Genomic DNA, 26,043 nt, shown 5'->3' with positions numbered 1-26,043 from the left:
TGATAAATTATTAATTTAAAGTTTATAGAAGAACAACTAAAAATATTTAATTAGTACAAAGACATGCAATGTGTCATTTAAGGAATGTTGTAATTTGTAAGTTTATTAATAAATGACAATTGTATCGTTATGCATATAATGAAATAATCATTATAAATTTGTGTACAAGCAAAAAAAGTATAGAAGAAGAAGTAGTCTCGTTTTGATGCATATCTATGTAGAAAAATTCACAAGTCATCAAATTAATTTTGATATACATGATAAATATTCATGCTTATAAGAAATTACAACATTTATTAAACTTTGAAAAATTAAACTATCATGCTGATAACGTGTTATGAAAATGAGAAGATAGAATAAAAATCGATAGAAGGATATTTAATTCATTCTTCATGAGGGAAGGGTATTTTTGGTTTTCAATTTTCAGGCGGTCAAAAATTGCGACCAAAATGGGACCAATGTTCAACTATGTAATGGTCAAATAATTGCTAAAATTGGGAGGGGAAAGCTCTCCCAAACAGGGGCTAAGATATGTTTTTGAATAATTTTGAATAATTTTCTGAAAATATTTTTTTTTATTAGAAGAACTTTTATAAAAAGTTCGTCTGAGTAACTTCTTTAAAAAGCTTTTCTACAAAAATAGAAACAAAGGTAGAAGTCCTGTCAAATAAGCTTCAAGTAACATACCAAATTTTACTTGAAACGGATCAATGTGCTCAACTCCTGTTAAAGGGGGAACGTTAATGCAAAAACCACAGTTTAAGAGCACAAAACAAACGCGACTAGAAAAAAAATTGAAAGTTTTGATTTATAGTCTACTAAATAAAGAATTGTACCTAAAAAATTAAAAAAAATTAAGCGCTCATATAGCACAGTTAAATTGCTTGCACCTCAACTTCAGTTGGTATCACTGTCGGCTTAATATGCTCTTCATTCTTTGGAGGAAGAATATTGACAACATCTAGAATAGGAGTTTTTGGACCATTCTTCCCTTCAGGATCCCAATCAAGCATGATCTTGAACTTGATTCCAAGTACTTCCTGACCAGTTCATAACATTGTTTCGCACGGGTTAGTCGCTAACAATTAAAAATGGATCAAACGATTGTGTAAGGGACATACCTCTTGAAACAAAGTCCCAAAAAGGGGTGTTCTTTATTGACGATATCTTTACAATCGGAAAGTAAAAATAGAATGCCTCCAAGGGACGCAAGCACACGAGTTACTGAAAGAAATGTTTAAATCTAAACTAAGAAATTTAAAATTACATGTTCTCTGTTCGAAAGTTTTTTGATTCCGGGGCTTTTGCTCTATGTCTTTTCTTCCTTTTATACTCCCTGGATGATCTCTTTGTGATCAACCGCCTAAAAACTGTTTGATCGTTCTATAACTGCCCACTTTCCTCGTAATGGCCAACTTGTCATGGAACTGCCTTTTTTAACTATTGTCATTACTCTTTGTTGTTCAACCATTTTTTATTGAATTCCTTGAATCGTGGAATGTGATAGGGCTGTTTAATAACTGCTTTGATAACTGCATTTCTTGATAACCATAACACTTCATGTTTGTTAAGACCTTGAGCGACTCGAAGGTTTGGGCGAGAATAGAGTAGCAGTTCTGGGCGACTGCATGGCATTCCATTCGCTCAGATCCTGGGTGACTTGCAAGCTTGGGCGATGGTGTTGCCACGTTCACGGGCCTCCCTATTTAGGCCTTCATCCTGAATTGTCTGATTGAACTTCATTCTTTGGGCTATCTGATTTGGGGATCCTCCAATTGGGCTTCATTCCTTGGACCGTTCGTTTTGGGCTGAAATTTTTATATGTCAACAATTACCCTCCAATATGGCAGAATTAATACCAATTATTAAATTTTGCCATATTCACTTTTATGTTTCCAGCAACATTTAAAATTTCCAAGAATTTCAATCATTGTTTTCTTCCATAGCTTTGAAAAGGTGTGACGTTTTGCAAACCCTTATAACCCTCAAATACGTCATTTCATTGTACCATTAAATCACACCTCACTTTTTCGCATTTCTCTCTCATAATTTGCTATTCATCTCTTTGCTTCCCTGCTACGTAACTCTGAAAAATTCTGTTTCGTCCCTAATGGCTACTTCACAATCTCAATCTAGCAACTCCTTTAGTTTTGATGACTTTCAAAAACTCCTTAATCGTCCATACATAACTCCGAGCTTTCTCGCACCTGCCAATGTCGAACTCAATGAGTTCTACCTAGGTCCTTTCTTCAACAATGCAGAGGCAGTCGAACAAGCGGCGATGGGCCAGCTGTTTCCTTGTACTCAAGGCCCTCCATTTCTAAACTCTTTGCCGCTAGGGCCACTTCGCGAAAGAGGTATTCGCACTTGGCCCAAATCTGACGTAGTTTTCCGTAGGTGGCATGCTCGCCTTGTGGACCATGGTCCTACTAAGGCACTTTTTGATAATGTTAGGATTTCTGATTTGTTAGAAATCTCTCTTCAACCCCCTACTTTTGATTCAGCATTTTTTTCAATCGCTCTAAGTTTTTGGTCTTCTGAATATAATACCTTTATTTTTCCTCTTGGCCCCATGTCTATTACTTTATGGGATGTTGGGGCCCTAGTGAATCTGCCACCTTTAGGCGATACAATTTTTCCTGGTATCTTGATTTCTGGTGGCGTCCCAAAGTTTGGTTAAACCCTCACCGAGTCTTATTCAAGCCTGCAAACCATTTATAACCATTCGAGCGCTGAGTTTTCTCATACTGAGCGAGTGGCCTTTCTTCTAGTTTGGCTTTGTAAATATGTTTTGTGTGTGCCAAGCATAAAGCCCTCCCTGAGCTATTTACCCATAGCACACGAATTGGCGCGTGGTAGGCCTCTGAATTTATGTTCTTTCTTTTTGGCTGCCCTCTATAGAGACATGGCTTCTCTTCAAACTCAATTGAAGAATGGTGCATCTCCCACTGGCAGTGGACCTCTTTGGTTCACTCAAATGTGGTTGAGATCCTATTTTCCATTGCTTGGTGCTCCATCAATTTCTCGTCCTTCTGCTAGCTGCTATGGGCTAGCTATTGAGCCCCTGGCTCCTGTAAATATGTCTAGAAGGGACATTTTTTCATTCTTTTATTCTTTGGATTCAATCCCTTTCTTTTTTCCTTTTCCTCCCTTTTTGACTCCAGACTATGTGCATCCTCCCTCCACTATAGATAGCGCGAGCATCTCTCTGTTCATTTGGATCCAATTTTTAACCGGGAGGGAGTTATTTCATGATATTTTGACTAGGACCAATGCCAAGGCAGGGGTAGAAATATATGCTCCCCAATTTTTTGCTCGCCAACTTGGTTTCGACCAAACCTGGCCTGTTCCTCCTTGCTATTCAAGGAACTTGATAGACCGCTTCCATATTATTAATAAGGCGGAGGCAGAGTTTATAAATGCTCACAATCTTCTTTTGACGAGCCATTTTTCATTAGCCCCCTTCAATTCTAACCATGCCATCCATCCCCTTTTTGAACAGCTCTGACCGTCAGTGAAGCGCAGATTGTTTGCGACTGATGCCAATCGTGCCTTTCATTCACTGGACCAGCCGAGCATTTCTTCCCCTCCTCCTGTTTTAGTCACCCCTTTGTCTATCCGGAGTCCTTCTCCTCCTCGTCGCGCTAAACAGTCTGCTCGTCCATCTTCTTCTCTCCCTGCCAAGCCTACTGCAGCCAAAAGTGACCCGAGCCGCAAACGGCCAGTCTCAGCATCTCCTATTCTGGAGGATGATGTTGATGATGATGATGATGATACCCCTCTTATCATCAGGAGGAAGGTAATTAAACTGGTTTACTCACAAGCATACTTTTCCATACTTGAAACTTTTCTGTGTGCTAATGATTTATTTGGACTTCTCAGAAAAGTTCAGCCTCTCCTTTAAAGGCTTTGGTATCGACAGCTCCTGCTCCATCATCCTCCGCTGAGGCTGCTTCATCCAAACCAACTGATGAAGGGACTACGCTTAAAGAGACATCTTCAGTCCCAGAATCCTCATCACAACCAATGGATGAGCCACCCTTCTTCCCAGGGCGTCAACCCCCCAAACATCGAAGCAGAAGGTAATTCAGTTTTTGATGCTTTACCTTTGCTTGTGCTATTGGTTTCTGATTTGTTATTTTTGAGTTCTGCAGATGCTCCTATGAGTCTGCCCGTTGTGGCAACATCTTCTCGCTCAGACAAGGGGAAGTCCTCGCGAATGGTGGAGCCACAGGTGGCAGACTTGGCTGAGGATATGCCATCTTCTAAGATTATTGATGAGGTAATCTTTGCTTCACTTTTATTTCCATCTTGTTTGTTGTAGTGAGAATCTTCAGTATTGGCAATTTTCTTTGCAGAATGCTGATAAGATTGTGCGTTATATCCAAGACTTGTTCGCTTCCTGAGGACAAGTCAAGACATCTCGCCCTGCTCCATCTGGTCGTCCTGCTACTTCTACAGAGGAAGATATGAAGTTCCTCAAGCAGTCAATATTTGAGTAAGTGTCCTTCATGGATATGGACATTGGTAAGGCTAGTGCTGCCAGACATAAGGATAAACTTGAGTATTTGAATGCGAAGTTGGAGCAAGCACTGACACTTCCGTCGCTCAATCTTTCTGCTGATTTTAAAGCGACGTTGAAAGTTATCCATTCCGAGGTCCTTTCCTTGCTAGCCAAGAATGTTGAACTGAAGGCCAAAAGTACTCAATATTTTCGCGTCGTATCTGAAAAAGAGTCTTTGCGTCAGGAGATCAACAAAGCTGAGGATGAGTTGAAAGAAATCTCTTCCGAAGTCATGATTGAAGACTCTTTGATGGCTAGTTTGGCTGCTTAGATGAAGGAACTTCAAGCCAAAATGGACGACTGCAAGGCAAGAATGGCTGCTAAAAAGCGTAACGCCTCTCAGGGAATTGAGCGAACTAAGTCTTTGGTCGAGCAGTACAAGAAGTTGGAAGTTGATGATGATGTCGTGGCCGAATTGAACATCACTTCCTCTCGGCAGAACGAGGACTGGGAAAAACTTAGGGAAAGAATTCGTTCGGTATGGGGCAGATTGTAATTAAGACATATAATGTCTTAACTTTTTCTTTTTGTAATTTCGCATTTGACTTTTCCTTTGTAACGTTGTTCATCATTAATGAACATCTATGTTAACTTCTTGTGCATTTATTTGACGTTTATCTTTTAATCGTCAATCCTTCAAGCATTTAACTGCTTTGTGCTAAAAATCTTGCACATTTTCTCTTGATATTTTCACCTCTTTTCCCAAGACTTTGGGCTACTTAATTCCATTTACTAGGCAGAATGTGGCTGCTCATATTCTGTCTCTTCATCTCCACCCCCTATAAATGCACATATGCTTCGCACTTTCCATCTTCCATCTTCATTTTCATTCTCTTCTTCAAAACCAATTTGCTACCATTGTTTGGCATTCTGATAATCAATCCAAAACCTTCATCTTCTATAAAGATGGATTGTTTGGTCCACCCATTTTACTACTTGTCTTGATGTCACCTTTGGTATGGGAGATATAGGAAATATTTTTTGGCCAGCAGCGAAGTTTTTCCCATCAAAGTTCTTCCCATCGTCTCTTTGTTCTTTACAAGGAGTTCGATGATAGAAGGCAATTTTTGGGATGCTTGCGGGCCACCTTGCTTGCTGAGAGTGCTTCTCAACCTCTTTGCCCGCCATTGCAGCGATACATTTAGGAAGGCGGTGCGAGGCCAGTCCACCCTCTTACTCGGCGATCAACCAGGAGATTAGCTTACTTGTAGTTTGTAGAGCATCCATTATTTTTATTTTGCATCTTTGTAATGAACGTTTGATAATAAAGAACTTTATTTGAACGTATTTCGCTCTGACCTTGTTATCCTTAATCGTTCAACATGTTTTGATTACGCTTTTATCTGTTCACATTCCCATAAAGAAGGAACATATTTTTTCAAATATTTGCCGTTAATGAATCTCACGTGCTTGGTGCCATCTAAATCTTCCAAATGATATGCTCCATTGGGCAACACACTGTTTACTTTATATGGTCCTTCCCAATTGGGCGACCACTTTCCGTACTTTGGATCCTTGCTATCCAAAGGGAGTATTGTCTTCCAAACTAATTCGCCTAGGCTAAACGACTTGGCTATGACTTTTTTATTATAAAACTTAGCCATTCTTTGTTTTTGAACTTGCAATTTATCTAAGACGTCCAACTTTAATTCGTCCAACCCCAATAAATTTTGAACTAGTGATTCGATATACTCATCATCATTTAATTTATGTTGCAAGCACACTCTAATCGATTGCACGTTGATTTTCATAGGCAAAACGGCCTCCTGTCCATAAGTAAGTTGGAAAGGAGTAATTTTGGTACTTGACCGAGGTGATGTTCTATAAGCCCATAAGGCCTTATTCAGACATTCGTGTCAATTTCTGGCATTTTCATCTATCATCTTTCTGATGATATTTTTTAGAATCTTATTAGAAGATTCTGCTTGTCCGTTGGATTGAGCGTAATATGGTGTGGAGTTTACTAATTTAACCCCAAACTTGCTCAAAAATTTGTTCACTTGATCCCCATTCAAAGATGTTCCTGATCTACCATCAACGTTTGTGGAATTCCAAACCTATAAATGATGTGATCACGGATAAACTCTATGACATTCTTTTAGGTGATCTCTTTCAAAGGTACAGCCTCTACCCACTTGGTGAAATAGTCGGTTGCAACTATAACAAAAGTATGTTGCTTGGACGATGGGGGATAAATCTTCCCTATCAGGTCTATCGCCCAACCCTTGAACGGCCAAGGTTTAATAATAGGTGTCATCTCTCGTGCTAGCGCCCTTTGTATTGGACCATGCTTTTGGCAGGCTAAACAACTCTTTGCATACTGAACGCATAATTCTCCCATCTTTGGCAAAAAATATCCACTCCTAATAATTAACCATCTCATTCTTTGGCCAGCTTGATGAGCTCCACATATCCCTTCGTGCACCTCAGCCATGATCGTCCTGGCTTCTTGTAAACTTACACACTTTAGCAATACACCATCAGAGCGTTTCTTAAACAACTTTTCATCTATTAGTGTATAGTTCAGCAAACACAGCTTCATTTTTCTACTAATCCCTCCATTAGGTTCTTTAAGGAACCTTTTAATCTCTGTTCTCCAATCCATTGCATCTCCATCTTGTATGCAATGAAGTTCGATCCTTCTCGCCCTTCTTTAGGTCACGGGCAATATGGATCCATACTCACAAGTAGACTTCCAATTCAAAACCTTTGAGTACCCTGAGGCCATTTGAGTCAACTCATTTGCCACGTCGTTATATATCATATTAATGCATTGAAGTTCTACTTGGTCGAATTCTTCTAACAATTCTTGGGTGATCTCATATTGACTTATAATGGAATCATTTTGGCATTTAAAATTACCAATCAATTGGTGAATTACCAATTGAGAATCGCCCCTAACGATCACATTTTTTACTCCCATTTCTATCATTAGTTTTAGGCCTACGATTAAGGCTTCATTTCGGCCTGATTGTTGGTGCACATCCTGTCTAAAGTGAACGCGAACTTGTAGCAAATCCCTAAAGGATTAATCAATGCTACTCCTACTCCTGCACCTTTAGAGGTTTTTGACCCATCGAAATACAACACCCAAGGTTTTAGCTCGAACGAATTGATTTCTAATTCAATTTCTTTGGGCATGTCAAGGCATGGATGATCGGCTAGAAAGTTAGCCAAAGCCTGATTTTTGATTGCCTTTTGAGGTATATATTGTATCTCAAATTCTGATAAAGTTAATGTCCAAAGGCCTACCCTTTGGTGTAAAATAGGGCGCGAGAACATATACTTAACTAAATTTACTTTAGAAATTAAATAAACGGTTACGGGCCGTAAATAGGCCCTTAATTTTGTACATGCGAAATACAATGCAAGACATAATTTTTCGATAGCAGAGTAATTACATTCACATTTTGTTAACCGTCTACTTAAATAGTAAATTGCCCTTTCTTCACCAAATTGGTCTTCCTGTGCGACCATTCCAGCTATTGATTCTTTTTCAACCAATACGTACACTTTCATTGATCGTCCTTGGATTGGTAACACCAACACTGGTAGACTTGATAGATATGTCTTCAAACTTACAAAAGCCTTTTGATGTTCTTCTTTTCAGACGAATTCGTCCTAATTTTTCAGCTTTAAGAGGGGCGAAAAGACTTTAGTTTACCCTGCACAGTTAGAAATAAAGTGTCTTAAAAAGTTTACTTGGCCTAGAAACCTTTGCAATTATTTTTTGTTGCTAGGTGGTTTGGCCTCTAAAATGGCCTTCGCTTTATTTTTATCAAGTTCAATCCCTCTTTTGTGTACCAAGAAACCAAGAAAGTTCCCTGCATTAACACCAAATGCACATTTCAAGGGATTCAACTTTAACTTATATTGCTTCATTCACTCAAACGAATATCTTAACTGTTCGAAATGGTCCTCTTCTTTAATGGATTTGACCACTATGTCATCTACATACACTTCAACAAACTTGCCTATCATATCATGAAAGATTAAATTCATTGCCCTTTGATAAGTTGCTCCTTCATTTTTTAGGCCGAAAGGCATGACCACCCATTCAAAACATCCTAGAGACCCAGGGCATCTAAAGGCAGTTTTGTATATGTCTTCTTCAACTATATAAATTTAATTGTATCCTGAATACCCATCCATGAAAGAATACATGATGTGTCTGGCAATCGAGTCTACTAAAGAATCCACCGTGGGCATTGGATACTCATCTTTGGGTGTAGCTATGTTTAAATTCCTAAAGTCTATGCACACCCTTAGTTTACCATTCTTTTTTAGTACTGGTACGATATTGGACAAACATTCGACATACCTGGTTGTTTAATAAAGCCTGCTTTCAATAATCGCTCTATCTCTTTCTTAATCTCAGGGAGTACATTAGGAGCAAAACGTCTAGGAGGCTGCCTATGAGGTTTAAAATTAGGCTTAGTTGGTAAAATATGTTCCACCAAGTCTCTATCTAAACCAGGCATTTGTTCATATTCCCAAGCAAAACAATCTTTATACTCATTTAGCAAAGCGATTAATTTATCACTAACCTCTTGATCGAGCATCTGGCTGATGAATGTTGGACGATCTTCTCCTTCATTGTCAATATTTACTTTGATCAGAGGGTCTTATGCTTGAGCGTATCCAGGTTTGATGATCCGCATTACTTCGTCGTCCAGTCCCCTTGTAAGTACTACTTCTTCTAAACAGTCCACCTTGTTGACTTTTCGACCAATGCTTTGTTCTAACTCGAATACTGCTAATTTGTCTTTCAGCGCTTTCAGGGCTGTCTCTTCTTTCGTCTTGTCATTGCATTCCTTATTGAAAGCCATTAATTTGGCTTTGAAGGCCTGAATATCGGCCGTTTGCTCTTGTTGCTTAGAACTCATTCAAGACTCCTTAATTATTCTTTTGCCAATTACTGGTTCTTCTAGGGCCACTATATTTGGCCTCATCTGTCTGAACATTTTAGTGAGTGCGTCCATTGAAAATGGCTCTTCGCTTTGCGGACAACTTGAGTTTCTTCCCCATCTTGTATTACCCTGACAGGTCCATAGTTTCCTTCGTACGTGAACTTTTCCACCGAGTTTGCTTCTGCGACAAAAGGCCTATGATCGACCTATACCACCTCTGTTTCGCCCTTGTTATTCCAAAAAATCAGGCAATGATGGAGCGATGAGGGTATACAGCGAATTTCGTGTATCCAATCTCTTCCTAGTAACACATTTTAACTAGTAGGACCATCTATTACAAAGAAGACTGTGGTCCAAGTAGTTGTACCTATAGTTATGTCCAATAGCATAACTCCCTTAGCTGAAGTTGCTCCTCCATTGAAACTCGTAAGGATGACTTCTGTTGGAATCATGTCACCCTCTGTCTTTACAAATTTCCTCATCATCCTAGATGGAATGGTGTTTATAGCTGCTCCATTGTCGACAAGCACTTTTGCCACAGGGATGCCGTTAACTAGAGCTTTAACGTATAATGGTCTTAAGTGTTTAGTCAATTTTATGGCTGGCCGTTTAAAAATAACCTTTTTAGCAGCCTCTATTTCTACTTCCTGCTTGTTTTCTGTCGAATTATCCCCCTGTGATAAGTTGACGTGCAGCATATCGTGCTGAGCCTCTGTCTCCTAAATTTCCTCCTTACTGTTTTCTAATGCTTCATCATCAGTTACCCAACCTGTGGAAGGGGGCATTATTCTTGGAGGTGATCCATACTTTTCAGAGCCAGGCACTCTCTTCTTCCTTTTGGGCGTCCCGTATAGTACGTAGAAATCGAAAGGTCGCCCAGATGGTTCTCCCAACAAGTCTACTTCGCGAACTCCCTCTCGATGTAGTTGCTTCAACAGAGTATTGTGCGATATTCCTCTCCTTCTTCTTTCTGCTTCTAGGTCGATTTCTTCTTCAATGTCTGTCATCCGGTCATCTTCTTCATCATTGTAGGCCTCTCCAGGAGTCTGGCCTTCTTTACATTCCAGCACGCAAGCCTCTCCTTCGTTGTCCTCCCTTTCTTCTTCTTCTTTTTCTTTATTCTTGAATTCATTAGCCAGTAAATAATTATTAGCCACGATAGGAGGTAACGTACCGAACTGGATAGTAAGGGGCTGATCTGGATCTTCTCCATCCCTTCTGTCTCGCTCAAACTTTGATCTCCCAAAAAAAGTCTCTGACAGTTCTTTCATTGATTCATCTGTACCGGTCTCTTCACTATCTTTGAGAACATTTTGATTGGCTACATTGAGTAGTTTAGGCGCTTTAGGATGTGGCACTCCCTGTTGCTACCTCATCATTCATCCATAGTTTCGTTAGAAACGCCTTTGTTAGGTTCTAGTCATCTCATCGAAGGGTACTGCTCTTCCTGCATTATACTGGAACGAATGCCATAGATTTGGCCAGCGAGGTTGCGGTCTGAATGTTCTCCCATTATCTACTGGCATGAACTGCCTTTCAAAAAAAGGTCCTCTATAGAATGATGTACCTCGCCCTCTACTAGGCTGAGTGTTTGGGAAGAACGTAGGGCGATGGGGATGCTGCCATATCCCTGGTTTCTCCGTGTTCCCACTCACTTCTCTTTTACATCTTGCACACAGGACGTCTTCGTCCTTTTTTGGCTCTTTCCCCTTGATTCGTTTAAAGACATTGGGATGTGGTCCAGAGTCCTCTTCTCCATCATCTATGACCAACTTGAATTTTGGCAACTTGTTTTTGAAACCAGACGTCAACATGTTCACTCCAAGTGGCTGCGGAAAAGGATTTTCATCCACTGCCATCTTCTTCTTATCGTCGAATGTAATTCGTCCTGATTCAATGGCATCCTGCAATACATGGCGAAAAATCAAGCAATTGTTAGTCAAATGTGACCATGCATTATGCCACTTACAATATTTTTTACCCTTAACTTGTTCAGGGTTTGGCAATTTATGCTTATCGCTCAACTTTATCTGCTTATCGACAAGTATACGTGTCTCCTTTGACCAATTCGGCCAAACACATTTCGGCTTGATCGTATGACTCGTCGCTGATGGTATAAACGTCAAAATTTGGGTCTTTGTAATAAGTCCCTTTACTAGAATTTTTCATCTGCTCTTCTTCTCTTATCAGTCGTTCATACCTAATCACATTCGCACTCAAGTGGAAAATGTCAGAAAATTCTTTGTCTTGGAATTTCTTTTTTAAATCAAAGCTCAAACAGCTCTGAGCGATTTTGACAAATTCTTTTTTCGGCAGAGGTACAAAACACTTGCTTCTTGCTGTTTTGAACCTTTGGAGAAAACTTTCTGCCCATTCGTTTGGCATTTGACGTAGATTCGCCAAATCAGCCAAAGTGACTTCAGACTCAGTTTTATAAAACTGAGTGTGGAATAATTGTTCCAATTGTTGCCATGTCTAAACAGAGTTCGCTGGCAAGTTGATGAACCAGGAGAAAGCTACTCCTGTTAATGAACTAGGGAAAAGTCTCATTTTATGGTAATCAGTTACATCACCACTTTGCAATGTGAATCGCCCTATGAGTTCTAGAGTAAACACCTCTCCTAAATCGGTAAACAGTGAGAATTCTGGCACTTTATACCCTCTAGGCCATGGATATGCTTGGTCTACCCAATCAGGATATGGCTTTGTGTAAGTCGGCCTAATGACAGGACGCACCCCAAAAGCCATCCGATCCTGTACGATTTTCATAATCTGATTCCTCAACATGACGTTGGGGTCATATGGAATTCCTACAGGTTGGTTAACCGGTTGATTTGCATGAGGCCTGATGTTTGGTCCTTAATTGGCAACAAAGTTACCATGATTAGGGTCATTACCATTAGCCTGAACATCTATTCCCTCATTAACACGTGGAGTATTCTGCCCATTGTTTAGGACATTATCTCTTACATTTGGATTACCCCCCAAGTTAGGCGTACCACTACCATTGTTCTGATTTGGCACTGCACCACCCCCTTAGTTTGAAGTAGAGGGATCAGAAAGTGGTTCTATCCCTTGATTCGGATTTAGGACTGAGGGATTATGTCCCACAATTGTCCTAGTTTGAAAGTGATTTGCAAGAGGCATAACCGGTTGACATATTTGGCCTACTAACTTATTCATTATTTTGTTCAAAGTGTTTAGTTGTTTGGCCATGTTGTCATAATGTGCATTCCCATTTTGGGTAAATATTTCCATATTATGAATATTTCGAAGATTTACATGTTCAACGACATCTTGTGTGAGTTCTCCAAGTAGTGCACGCATAGTTCGAGGACTCAACTCTGTCATTGGTTCGTAACGACTGTTATTGCTCTGATTTTGTCCATCTGTTCGTGGAGAGGCATGCTGCTCCTCATATCGCTCGATCACAGACTGGACTCCTCCTTGACTTGCTGCTTCCTTATCGGATCTCTGAGGCATATTGTTTCACCTTTTGTATTTTCAACACCAAACACCACTGTCCCACCGAGCGTGCCAAATTATTTCGCGCAGGTTAGTCGCTAACAATTAAAAAGGAATCAGACGATTGTATAAGGGACAAACCTCTTGAGACAAAGTCTCAAAAAGGGGTGTTCTTTATTGGCGATGTCTTTACAATCGAAAAGTAAAAACAGAATGCCTCCAAGGAGTGCAAGCACACGAGTTACTGAAAGAAGTGTTTAAATCTAAACTAAGAAATTTAAAATTACATGTTCTCTGTTCGAAAGTTTTTTGATTCCGGGGCTTTTGCTCTATGTCTTTTCTTCCTTTTATACTCCCTGGATGATCTCTTTGTGATCAACCGCCTAAAAACTACTTGATCATTCTATAACTGCCCACTTTCCTCGTAATGGCCAACTTGTTATGAAACTGCCTTTTTTAACTGCTGCCATTACTCTTTGTCATTCAACCGTTTTTGATTGAATTCCTTGAATCGTGGAACGTGATAGCGCTGCTTAATAACTGCTTTGATAACTGCGCTTGTTGATAACCATAACATTTCATGTTTGCTAAGACCTTGGGCGACTCGAAGGTTTGGGCGAGAATAGAGTAGCAGTTCTGGGCGACTGCATGGCATTCCATTCGCTCAAATCCTGGGCGACTTGCAAGCTTGGGGGATGGTATTGTCGCGTTCACGGGCCTCCCTATTTGGGCTTTCATCCTGAATTGTCTGATTGGGCTTCATTTTTTGGGCTATCTGATTTGGGGATCTTCCAATTGGGCTTCATTCCTTGGGCCGTTCAATTTGGGCTGAATTTTTATGTGTCAACAAACATACTCGAAGTTCAGAAAGATAAAAGAAGAGTACAGCATAAATATAGCAATTAATAATGCCCCTTTACGAACCTGTCTAAGGAAAACATGTCTGACAGCAGAGTCGATGTATTCTTTCACTGGCTGACCTGAAGAAACCTTGTAGCTATCTTTGAACTTCATGGATTTAGCACGTCGAGCCCTCAGTTTTACCCTAATAATCACCTATGCCACATTCCGTAACACCATTAAAATTGAAGTGAAATAAAGTGGTGGCCTCTAGAATCAAGACAAAGAGCATACCTCACAACCCTTAGCATTACTGTCCATAACAAATCTCAACACACCATAGCATCCCCTGAGGAAGACACGAAGAAATGTATAACAAACATGTAAGCAAATGTGAACGAATCAAGTGGAACAAGAATTTTTTACCGAGCACAAGATAAAAATGTTTGAAAGGTATAATGGATTACTAGAATGTAAAAATTTGAAGTTAGGATAGAACAACCAATGTAAATGTCAAAATTATAGGTAGATTAGATTTGAAATAGTTTCAGATATCCTATCGCTATTTAATCACTACAACAAATATAGTTTTTTGCAACGGGCAAAAAAGCGTTGCGAATGACCTTTTGCTATGTTCGGACTATGTTGCGGACTTCGATATTGTCATAGAGTTGATGGGCAAGACAATGTTCAATGATTGTTGCAAAAAGCCTGAAGAGAACTTTGTCTTCGATTTTAGCAATGTTCATTAACTGTTGCTAATAATTTTTTTTGCAACGTTCTTAAAATTTAGCTAATAACATTTTTACAAGATTTTTTGAATGTTGCTGATAACATTTTAACAATGTTTTTTGTCTGTTGTCTATGCTTAGAATAGGTTGTTAAACACTCTCTCTTCAAGATTACTAAATGGACATGAAATTGAACTACCAAATTATAAAATCCATACAACAAACATAAAAGGGATTAATCCATAATCTGGCCTGTCAAAACATAGTCAAGTATAGAATGCAAACTCAAAAGATACTAATTTTTCCAAAAAAAGTTTGATTGTCCATCAAACACCAAAATCTTACATACATGTCCCGGAACAGGATATGATTGAACAACAGAATTACTTACCTCCTCATGGCAAGGCCATCAAGGAGCTTGTATCGGTGGGACCTGGCACAAAGCCCCCAGTTGTTAACGTTCTCGGCAGACAACACCACACTGTTCTCTGGAAACCTGAACCTCTTCTGCACAATTGATGTCAGCTCCCTAATCTTCCTCCCTTTTCACCTGAAATCAAACAAATTGAAAACTCATACAATCACACAAAAGAAATGTGAAGCACTAAATCATCATATTCATAGGTCAAACTGAACAAAACTATAGACTACCTAAAAGTCCAAAATTAAATAAAATAAAGAGCAAGTGAGAAATATCAATAATCAAGTTAGAATATGAAATTAGAAAAACAATTGTTAGAGTATGACTAAAATTCCTATTGAGATAGGATTGGATTGGTAAATTAATAAAAGGAACAAAAGTCTTCTTGGTTTGGAAGTGCAATTAAAAAGGGGATCAAAGTTCATCAAGAATTGGAAGTTCGATTGGTAAAAGCACTTTGGACAATTGAAGGCTTGGTTTTGGAGTTTTCGTCGAGAAAAAATCATTGCAATTTCGTTAGCTGGCCGCTAGCTTTGGCACTCGAGCATCGAGGAGGAAAACAAAGCAGAAAGCTATAGCCAACGTTTCGCTAGAGTGGCAAAGCTACGGCAATCCGGGCACTCCCTTGGCGCTCTAACGGCAGTATTATCCGGGAGAGATTTGGAGTATTTGGGCCATATTTTTACTCCACGGAGAGTGAAGGTGGATCAAGGCAAAATTAAAGTAATATTAAGTTGGCCTCGGCCTACTAATATTTCAGAGTTACGTGGGGTTTTGGGCCTCACTAGTTAATACAGAAAGTTGTTCGCAGTTATAGGATCTTGGCCAGACCACTCACTAATCTATTGAAGAAAGGTCAGTTTGGATGGACAGAAGACGCCGAGATAGCATTCAATGACCTAAAGAAGGCTATGAATTCCACTCCTACTCTTGCAATGTCTAACTTTATTGAGCCTTTTATTATTGAATCTGGTGCTTTGGGGGATGAAATCGGTGCAGTGCTAACTCAACAAGGTAGACTAAATGCTATCATGAGCTGAGCATTGGGGATATCCAAACTGTTATGGTCCACGTATGCCAAAGAAATGCTTGTCATTATTCAAGCAATCAGAACTTGGTGACCAGACTCGTTGTTGCGAAAATTCTACATTCAAACGGACAAAAGTTGTTTCAAATACTTATTTGAACAACACATGGTCATGCTAGAGCAACAAAAATGGGTGGCTAAGCTGCATGGATATGACTATGAAGTACTTTATATGCCATGAAGAGAAAATTCAGCAGCAGATGCCACTCTCACGAATGGTGGGCAGTCCAACACTCCAACTTTTAATGCTTTGTTTGTGTCACCGGCTCAAATATGGGAAGACATTAAGGGAGCAGCAATTGGAGACGCTTATATGGAGAAAATAGGAAAGCTGGCCACTGACAAGCCGGGATCCCCTTGGCCCTTACCCATGGCATAATGGGATAGTACTGTACAAAATCAGTATGGTAGTGCCTCCCAGTTCTTTTATAATTAACCAACTCTTGCAAGACTTCTATGATTCACACATTGGGGGCCATTCAGCAGTGCTGCAAACATATAAAGACTTGCCCGTCAATTTTATTGGCCATCTATTCATCGGGTGGTACATGCGTATGTCTCCTTTCGCGATATCCGTCAAAGAGCAAAAGATGCAATATTGTCTCCTGCGGGACTCTTACAACCCTCACCCATTCCAAGTATGGGATGATATCACCATGGATTTTATCGAAGGACTATTAAAATGTGGAAGAGGAATTATTCAAAAATTAAAAATGTCTTTAATTCAATAAATAAGATTATCTAGATGTTCACATGTATATTATAAATTCAATTTTTTTCCTAAATTCGATGATCAATTTTGAATCACGAACTTTCAACTTTTTAATTCTAAAAACTTGATGCTTCAAACCTTCAAGTTTTTTATGTTATTCTCCAAAATCAAGACTATATTGGTGGGCAAGCACCTTATTTTAAATAAATAAATGAACTAATTTTTGATCTAGACAGTTGATAAAAGCAAGAAAAATAATTTCTCTCTCACTTTTTCTGTCTCTAAATTTGAACTCTATGAAATTATGTATTATTGTTGTTATACAATCCCATAGGATGTCTAGTATCTATCTAATCTCTATTCTTAGAGATGGAATAGATACAATCCTTGAACAATAATAATTCCATATTCAAATAAGAACTCTAGTTAAAAATCCAAGTAGGCATTTTAATTAAAGTCTAAATCCAATTAGTTTATATTTAGTTACACGTGTAGTCCTAAAACTTCGATTAAAATTATAATTAAGTTTACAAATTTCATAGTAATTATAACCAGGTACAAAACTTTATTGTAACTACAATTAAGCCAAAAACTTTTACAATTATCGTAATTAAAATCCAATACTTTATAGAGTTACTATAGGGACATGATTAAACAATACTATCCAAGTTCCAATAATTACATCCCGTCTAGTCGACCATAGACCATTCAATCTAATTATTAGTCTTTGCTTGTTCCACTAAAAGTAAAAGATTGAACTCTTAAAATAAATAAGATCACAAAAGTCAATAAATCTATAATACTTTCTTTTGACCTTCAGCATATGTATTATATTTCCGTCAGATAATTAGGTAGGAGCATAAATGATTGTTTTGCCCCTCTAATTATTCTCACTAACTTAAATATCATTTTCTTCAACAGTCCTGTAAACTAATCGCAGATGTCGAAGTTTAGCGGTTGCTAAACACAGAATTCGAATTTTAACCTTTCAATAGAAAAAACTTAAGTACTCACTCTACCACTTTTCAGGATGACGATTCCCGATACGAATTCATATTCTCAACTCTGCTCATTCTCAAATTCCCAACTCATCGAAATATTTGACCAATCAAATTGATATCACATATTGATAAATCAAAAAACCATTAATATCATGTAAAGATATGCATAATCCTGTAAAGGAATTTAGATGAAATATATAGCGGTCAAGTGGAATTTAATTCTCTGACGCTCATGCTATAGAATTAAATTTGACACGCGGTTCGTTCAATACACTCCAAGTATAATAGTGTCACCTTTAACTATTTTTTTTTATAAGAACAAATCACAAAATTGAATAATGAATCGCTCAACATTACAACCTTCCAACACCAGGTGTCAAACCTTATACATTGGTTGTGAACAAACTATTTATGATCAAAATATAAGCCGTGTCACACTATAACTACCCAATTTATATTAGAAAAATGCTACTCAACCACATTGTTTGATACAAAGGTTGACACACCTCTCATAGTCAAGGTGTGGGTCCCGCGCAAATAAAATAATGCCAAGCTCCCATGTGTTGTGATGTGTCAACCCTTGTGTCAACCGATGTGGTCATGTAGCACAGCCCTTTATATTATTACAAGTGATCATAGGCACTTTAATTTTCATGCTCAATAATAAATAAATAAAATCACAATTTATTTATTATAAATTATTATTTTATTATAACAAAATATACTATATGGACACACAACCCAACAAGGACTCTCTCCATCAAACGGCAAAGATACAATTTTAGTTGTAGTGGATCGTCTCAGCAAATCAGCACATTTTCTAGCCTTGGCTCATCCTTTTACAGCAAAAATAGTGGCTGAAAAAAATTTGTGGAAGGTGTAGTTAAATTAGACAGTATGCCTAGGTCGATTGTTAGCGATCGTGACCCTACTTTTATTAGCAACTTCTAGCGTGAATTCCTCAAGTTATCTGGAACCCAGCTGAAGGTGAGTTCAGCTTACCAATCATAGACGGATAGACAATATGAAGTTGTCAATCGATTCATGGAGCAGTATCTTCATTTCTTTGTCCACCAACAGTCGCGTAAATGGAGTTCTCTACTTCCATGCGTCGAATACTGGTATAATACAGCTTATCATGCATCCACAGGGATGACGCTCTTCCTGTAAGTATTATGCCCTAGGTCCAATCAACTTTGGACATAAATACTTTTGATATATAATTAATGCAATTTAATGGTAGATCTATTATTTAATTAATAGACAATTAAATAAATAATAGAGTCCGTAGATTCAAATTTTCGTAATTTGCTAATCACAAGGAGTTGTGATTGTGAGATACAAATTACATCTGATTGAATCTTAAATCATCCGTGGTCGTAAGTAATAACGAGATACGGATATCGTTATTATGGATAGACCGTCACGTGTGGCATTTCTTACTTGTGAAATAAGTAGCTGATCTCACAAGTTAAAGTGTATGAACACGTGGATGTTTTGTTATAGAACGAAACATTGGAAATTCGCTGAGAGATTCCACATGGATAACTATCTGAGTGTCAGTGGTTAATCTCTAACGTTCGGTAGTGGAATTGGTCCTTTGATTTGAGGTCATCATGGTACCTTATATGAGGACAATCATACTTTAGCGGTGTTGGATGTTGCTTTGAAAAGGGCCGCTAATACGACATCGTTCGAGTACGTCAAGAATCGTATGAAAGTTGTGATTGATCAATAAAGGATTTGTCACACTTAGATAGTAGGAGATTATGATCTGCATTTCATTCAATTAAGTCGATGATGAAATCCTTGGCTAAGGTGTACTCATAAGTCGAAAAGGAGTTTTCGACTTTTATTGACTTAATAGTAGAGTGAAAGATATGATTGATATTTGGGATTGACACAATTCCAAGTCTCTTAATTGATCGGATCATATTGACGAAGGGATTATAGTTTCACGATAAACGAACGAGTTTGATTTTGTCATACCACATGACATTTCCCGTCACATGTATTGCCCTGACATATTGCTAGATGTCAATCTGAGACGGCGAGTGTGAATTGACGATAAATTAAAAGGGTGTTTTAATTTATCAATTTTGATTAGATCAAAATAATATTTCACGTCATTAGGTATCGTGATCGGGAATCTGATGGGTCACACACAAAAGAGAATTGGAATATTAGAATTTGTCGATTAATTAATTTAAAAATCGTTGGATAAATTAATTAATTGGATTGGTTATTTATAACCCCGAATTAATTAATTGGATTAATTAATTCACGGACTGAATTTAATTAAATGGATTAATTAAATATTGGACCGGATCGAGTCAGGCCCGTTTGGGCTTATATAAATACATTGTTAGGGTTTTCAATTCATATGGTTTTCATTATTCTTGGTGGCACAAGAGGAAAATCCTAGTAGCTGCAATCTTGTTCTCTGTGTGGATCACCGTTGGAGGCTGGACAATTGGACAGCTGTGGTGGTGAATCAAGGTTTTATGGAACGAAAAGAAAAGCAAAAGGATTGCAGAATCCTAATCACCATATTCCTCTAAGAAATTTAGCAAAAGGCTTTAGACATTATTTACTGATCCATCATATCTACCATAGTATTCACCACCATGGCAATATATGATGTATTTTATTCTTTTGTTGAGTTGATTTTCTACCCCAAACTTAGAAACATTGAACATGTCCAGCGATTAGGATTTCTCATGAATGATATACATGTAGCCATAGTGAGAAAAATTCGTCTACGAACATAATAAATTACTTTTGACCATTCCATGAAACCAAAGGAAATAACCCATGGATATCCATAAGAGTTAGTTCTAAGACATCTGAAGTTTTTATCTCCTTAAGTTGGTTTGTTTTCTCTTATTGTAATTAACATAAACACTTGAGTCTGAAAAATTAAGGGAATCAAGAATTCCTTCTGACACAAGATTTTCAATTCTCTTTTGAGAGATGTGACCTAAACAATAATGTCATAATGAAGTGAATCCTCATTGGTTAATTTATGTTTAATACCACGTGAATTCACAAGCAATGTTTCTTTGTAAGAGACAACTGTATTAAGCAGATATAGGTTATCATAACCGGATAAAGAACTGATACCCACAATATTTGAATTAAGAAAAAGATGAAAGTAACTATTTTCAATTGAACAAAAGTAATCGAATTTGTTCAATATATAAACAAAATTTAATTTTTGTCCAAAAAGATGGTACCACAAATATCTTTCAAATCCAAATAATAATTAGTCTTTAATAATGACTTAAAAGCTCTTAGCCCCAACTTTAGCTAATTAGTCACCGTCTCACATAGATGAATCTTTCAACTTCTTGACTTTAGACTGTTTAGGCAACGCCGCATAGACACGCTTATTTGAATAGTGACAACAAAATTTATCAACAAAGCATGTCTAGGTACTGAAACTAAAATAACGTCAGAACAGACCAAAATAAGAAGTGTACTTGACTTTACACGTCAAGCGTGACATTTAGCATAATCTTTCTTTATGTGTCCTAGATTTTCACAAAAGTAACAGTGAGATGATTTATCCTTTTTAGGCATTTGCTATTTTTTTAATCAAACGATATGCAATTTTCTTATTCTTTAACTTGTCTTTAGAGGTACTTACCAAGTGAGTACTTCTAGTTTTCTCTTTCTTTAGACTTTCTTCTTCTTACTCAATATGAAATGAGCTCATTAAGAGTCCATTTCCCTTTTTGACAACTATAACTAATGTTAAGTTAATCGAATTGTGCAGAAAGAGAAATCAAAACCTTATGCACAAACAAATTATCTGACATTTCAAACTTCAATGCCATTGGTTTTAAAGCAAGATGACACACATCGATGAAGTACTCTCGTATGTTTTCTTTAGCTTTATACTTTAGTGAAATCAAGTTTGCCAAAATTGTACTAGTTTCAACCTTATCATTTTTCGCAAAGCGCTTTGAAATATTTCTTTAAGAAATTCATTGGCAGTTACCTTATTAGACACAGCGCCTCTGAATATTGCTGAAATTTTACGCTTCATGATCATAAGACTTATGCAATTTGAATTATCTCACTTATTCGAGTCCCATCTTATTAGCAAATCTCTCATTCGTAAGAGTAATGAATTGCTTGGTCCTTAATGCAAGGTCTAGATCTATGTCACGAAGAATGATACAAATGTTCTTGTATCATTCTTGGTTCAAACACAGAAATCAAATTGAGACATGTCCATGATGTTTGACTTGATTTATTGTCAATATTTGATCACTACACCAAGAGTACCATTTACACGGGAATTAAATTGATGTTGGCAGATATTGCAAAAGTATATGGATTAACCGAATAAAGAACCTAAACTTAATTAACATGTTCACATGAAAATTCGTATTGAACAATCAATAATTTCAAAAAGTGGTGGCCCCATCACAAGAGACAGAGCATAAAATTAATATTTAGTCTTTGGACAAAAATATCAACTTGTAAATGGTACTCTTAGTGTAGTAATCAAATATTGACAATAAATCCAGTCAAACATCAAGTATATCTTTGGACCGACTCAATGTTCACATAATGGAGAACTTTACAAATGTCATATATTTATAATCACACGTGTGCAAATAGTTCAGTCCAATATTGACCTTCAATTGGGCCGTGAATATCCACAAGAACCATAATATTTCGAATAAATTAATTTAGGCAAGAGGTTACTTTGATAACATATTGCTTCAACTAATCTATTTTAGAAAATTAGTAATCCGAAATAAATATTAAGTACCAAGATTTGAAATTGATGGTCCCTTTATACGAAAATCGTCGCTGCGACGGCGCTACGTGACCAGCGTTGTAGTGCTGGTCGTGCTGTCTTACAGTAGCTGACGGGCACAGCAGCACCCAAAAGTGAGGCCTCAAAGCAGCGGATCCTGTTTTGAATTAAAATTTTCGAGGAAAAAAAAACCAACAAATTTGAAATTGTGAATTTTAGGATTAAAATTCATATCGTAAATTGAAAATTTCAAATTATAACTCTCAACCCTAAAATTCTTTCTTAAAAAAAAAAAAATCTGAATTTCAAAATTTATGGCTAAAATTATATTCAAAATTAAAAGATTTCAAAACTCATATGAATTTCAACCATAAATTCTTCCTTTAAGCTCACTGGTTTAACATGGAGTTGGCTTTGATACCATTTATGAAACTTTAAAATTTTTAAAATTAGAAATTTTAGAATTTGAAAACCTAAATTCATTTATTATCAAAATCTTCCATGTCGAATAACCAAAAAAATTAATAATGTAGAACATACCTTAGTTCTTTGGAAATATTTTTTTATTATTGAATCTTGATTCAGGATCTTGAATCTTGAAGATCTAATGCAATCTATTCATGTTTGGCTTCTTCACTTTTAATCTTGAGTTTTGCCTCCATTGATTCTTTAATTATTTTCTTGGTTTTGCTTCTTGATCTAGTCTCGATTGTTGAATTTATTCTTCTTGATTCTTGATTATAGGTTTTGGATCTTTCTTTTCAATATGTTTTTTCTTTTATTTTTGTGTTGATGATATGACACGAAAAATAAGAAATTATATATGAATTGGAGACCATAACTCTATATATAGTTTTTACATATATTTCGCCCATCATAAAATACAATTTTAAAAGAATCTCTGCACATATAATCACGCCATACTTTATTTAGATGCCCTAAGTCCAACAATTTAATTCTTTATTAGATCATTTTAAATTGGAGCTTAACTTTAAAATAACTTTATACATAATTAATTACATATATAGACCCACGGGACAAATTAAAAATTTCCCAACATATATGCCATATTTAAGATGAGAAATCAATTTTTGTAATTCATATAGGTTGTTGATGGTCAGCATAGTCAATTTAGATAAATGATATTTTTCTTTTTTTCTTTTTTCTTTTCATACAATATAAAAATCAAATAAATTGGGACAATATTATTCCAAAAAATACAGTCATACAGTAGGATGACTTGTCCTCTTTTCTTATTTGTTTTTGTACAACGTGGGTATTCACAACCTTCAAAAAAATAAAGCTATTCACAACCTTCAAAAAATAAAATCTTTGTGAATGGTGAAAGTTTTTTATTCTTAATTCTTCTAGTTATACTTTTGTAGCCAAGCAAAGATAATTTGATTCTTGTATGATAATTCTACGAAAAAGTGATTCATCTCAATTTTGATTTTGAAATACTTCACAAAATACTGAATATATTATAGGGGTGTTTGCATCTTTAGACTCGTTATCAAAGCATTTCATGCATGTCATCAACTTATTTTTGTTCGTTCCCAAAACATTTCATACAAATTTAGGCCACCATTGATTCATTTGTTCTACACTTCAATCTATTCTTCGAAGTCCTTTCATTCTTCAACTACAGAGTAATCATGATGATAAAATCATTACTTTTCTCCACAGCTCGCCTAGTTATAAAATTCTATCCGATCTTGCAAGACATAATTGTAGAATAATTTCAAAGATTTGACCTTCATGGTGGGCAACTTCCCAAAGAAGGTGCTACACAGTAAAATTCTACAAAAAGAAATGATATAATTAGTAATTGCCACGTTTTAATTATACTTGTGTAGCTAAGGAGGACAATTGGGCTCTCCGGCTCGGGCCAAATGTGACTTGGCCCGAAAAATGCCGGAGCCGGCCCCGCTCGAGGCTCAGGCCGAACCCCATTTTTGGGAGTCAGCTCGAGCTCGAGCCCGAGCCGGCCCGTTAAAAAAAAAAAAAAAAAAAAAAAAAAAAAAAAGATAATCTCGAAGCTGCCTCAATAGGCAGCTTTATAGCTGCCAGCTACAGCAAATTTGAGCTGCCAAACAGGCAGCAAAGGGAAGAAAAAATTCGAGCAGGCTCGGCTCGGCGAGGTCGAATCCGAAAGTTCGGGTCGAGCCTTAATTTTTTGGCCGAGTTTTTGCTCAGCTTGGTTTGGGCCAAAAAAAAGTCGACGTAAAAAAGCTCAAGTCGGGAGTTTCGACTCACAAGCCAGCTCATTGACACCCCTTTGTGTAGCCCAATTGGTCATTACGGGCCCAATTTCTCTTTATGAATTTTTAAGACAGTTACACTTAAGTATCAACATTGCTAATATGTTGTTTTTTTCAATAAAAACTTGTTTGGGCATTAAATTGATGGATGTATTGTATTTTGATTACTCAACTTCTAATTTCTCATCACATTAGTCATCATACTCAAATCTGCATTGAAAAATATGTAAAATTTGGCACGTGGCAGGTGGAAATCCTAAAAGACAACTTATTCATCATATTTACGATTCCGCCAACGAAAGATTTCATCCACCATATGCAAGTTCCGTTAATTTTCAAAGACTGAGTTGAGTATAGTAAATAGAGTACGCCCATAAATTTTTAATGCCTAAAAAAGGTTTTTAACCTTATAGTTAGTACATGTTAGACAAAAGTTTTACTTTTTAGCTTTATGCTTTAAATAGTTAGAATTCAAATGGCAATTTTCGAAAAAAAATAAAAAAGTACATGTCCCTTGGACGAGATTAAAACTTTAGGGACGAGAACGAAACATAGACAATATCCTGGGGACGAGACTGTTATTTTCCTTTTCAATTTCCCAATTTTTGGTTAAAGTCAACTACCAAACGATACTGTGTGCCGGCACCAGAGCAGCTGCAGCTCCGTTCCTCCTCCTCCTCCTCTCCGCAGCCACTCTCAAGAATTTTTATTGCAAACTTTTCGAATCCCATTAAAATGCTGTCATCATCCAATTCCAATCCCAATCCCAATCCCAATCCCAATCCCAGTCAATTTGTAGAACACGTTGTGCTCTTCAAAGTGAAGCCCGATGCCGATCCTTCTGTAGTCAACGCCATGTTCAGCAAACTCAACGGATTGAACTCCCTCGATCCGGTGCTCCACCTTAAGGCCGGTCAAATCGCCCGCACTCTATCTTCCCCTCTCTATTTCACCCACATGCTCCACTCCCGTCACAGAACCAAAACCGACTTGGGATCCTACGCCGACCACCCGGCCCACATCAGCGTCGTGACGAGCTACGGCAGGACCATAGTCGACGACATCATGGCCGTCGATTGGATGTCTGATGACATCACTGGTTCGATGATCGTCCTTCCCGGGTCAGTCTTGCGGGTCACCTTTTTGAAACTGAAGGAAGGCGTTGAAGAAAGTGGTAAAAACGAGATTTTGGGAGTAGTGAAGGGGATAAAGGAGAAGTTTCCATCAATTAAGCAATTGACTGTTGGGGAGAACTTCTCCCCGGGAAGGGCTAAGGG

The 26,043-nt window shown here is 37.4% G+C and overlaps 1 protein-coding gene across 1 annotated transcript; it reads right to left on the bottom strand.

Annotated features, from left to right (window-relative positions):
• Positions 1–875: 875 nt before the first annotated feature.
• On the bottom strand, positions 876–25,497 carry LOC111372688 (40S ribosomal protein S3-2-like). Its single transcript, XM_022995079.1, has 5 exons — positions 25,395–25,497; positions 14,902–15,052; positions 14,074–14,128; positions 13,864–13,995; positions 876–1,040 (listed from the first exon to the last, which is right to left on the bottom strand). The coding sequence occupies exons 1-5, from the start codon at positions 25,495–25,497 to the stop codon at positions 876–878; spliced, it is 606 nt and encodes a 201-aa protein (XP_022850847.1).
• Positions 25,498–26,043: the final 546 nt, after the last annotated feature.

Source organism: Olea europaea, chromosome 2 (assembly GCF_002742605.1).
Source record: "Olea europaea var. sylvestris chromosome 2, O_europaea_v1, whole genome shotgun sequence".
NCBI classification, from domain to species: domain Eukaryota; kingdom Viridiplantae; phylum Streptophyta; class Magnoliopsida; order Lamiales; family Oleaceae; genus Olea; species Olea europaea.
This window is presented reverse-complemented; position numbering and strand designations above follow the sequence as displayed.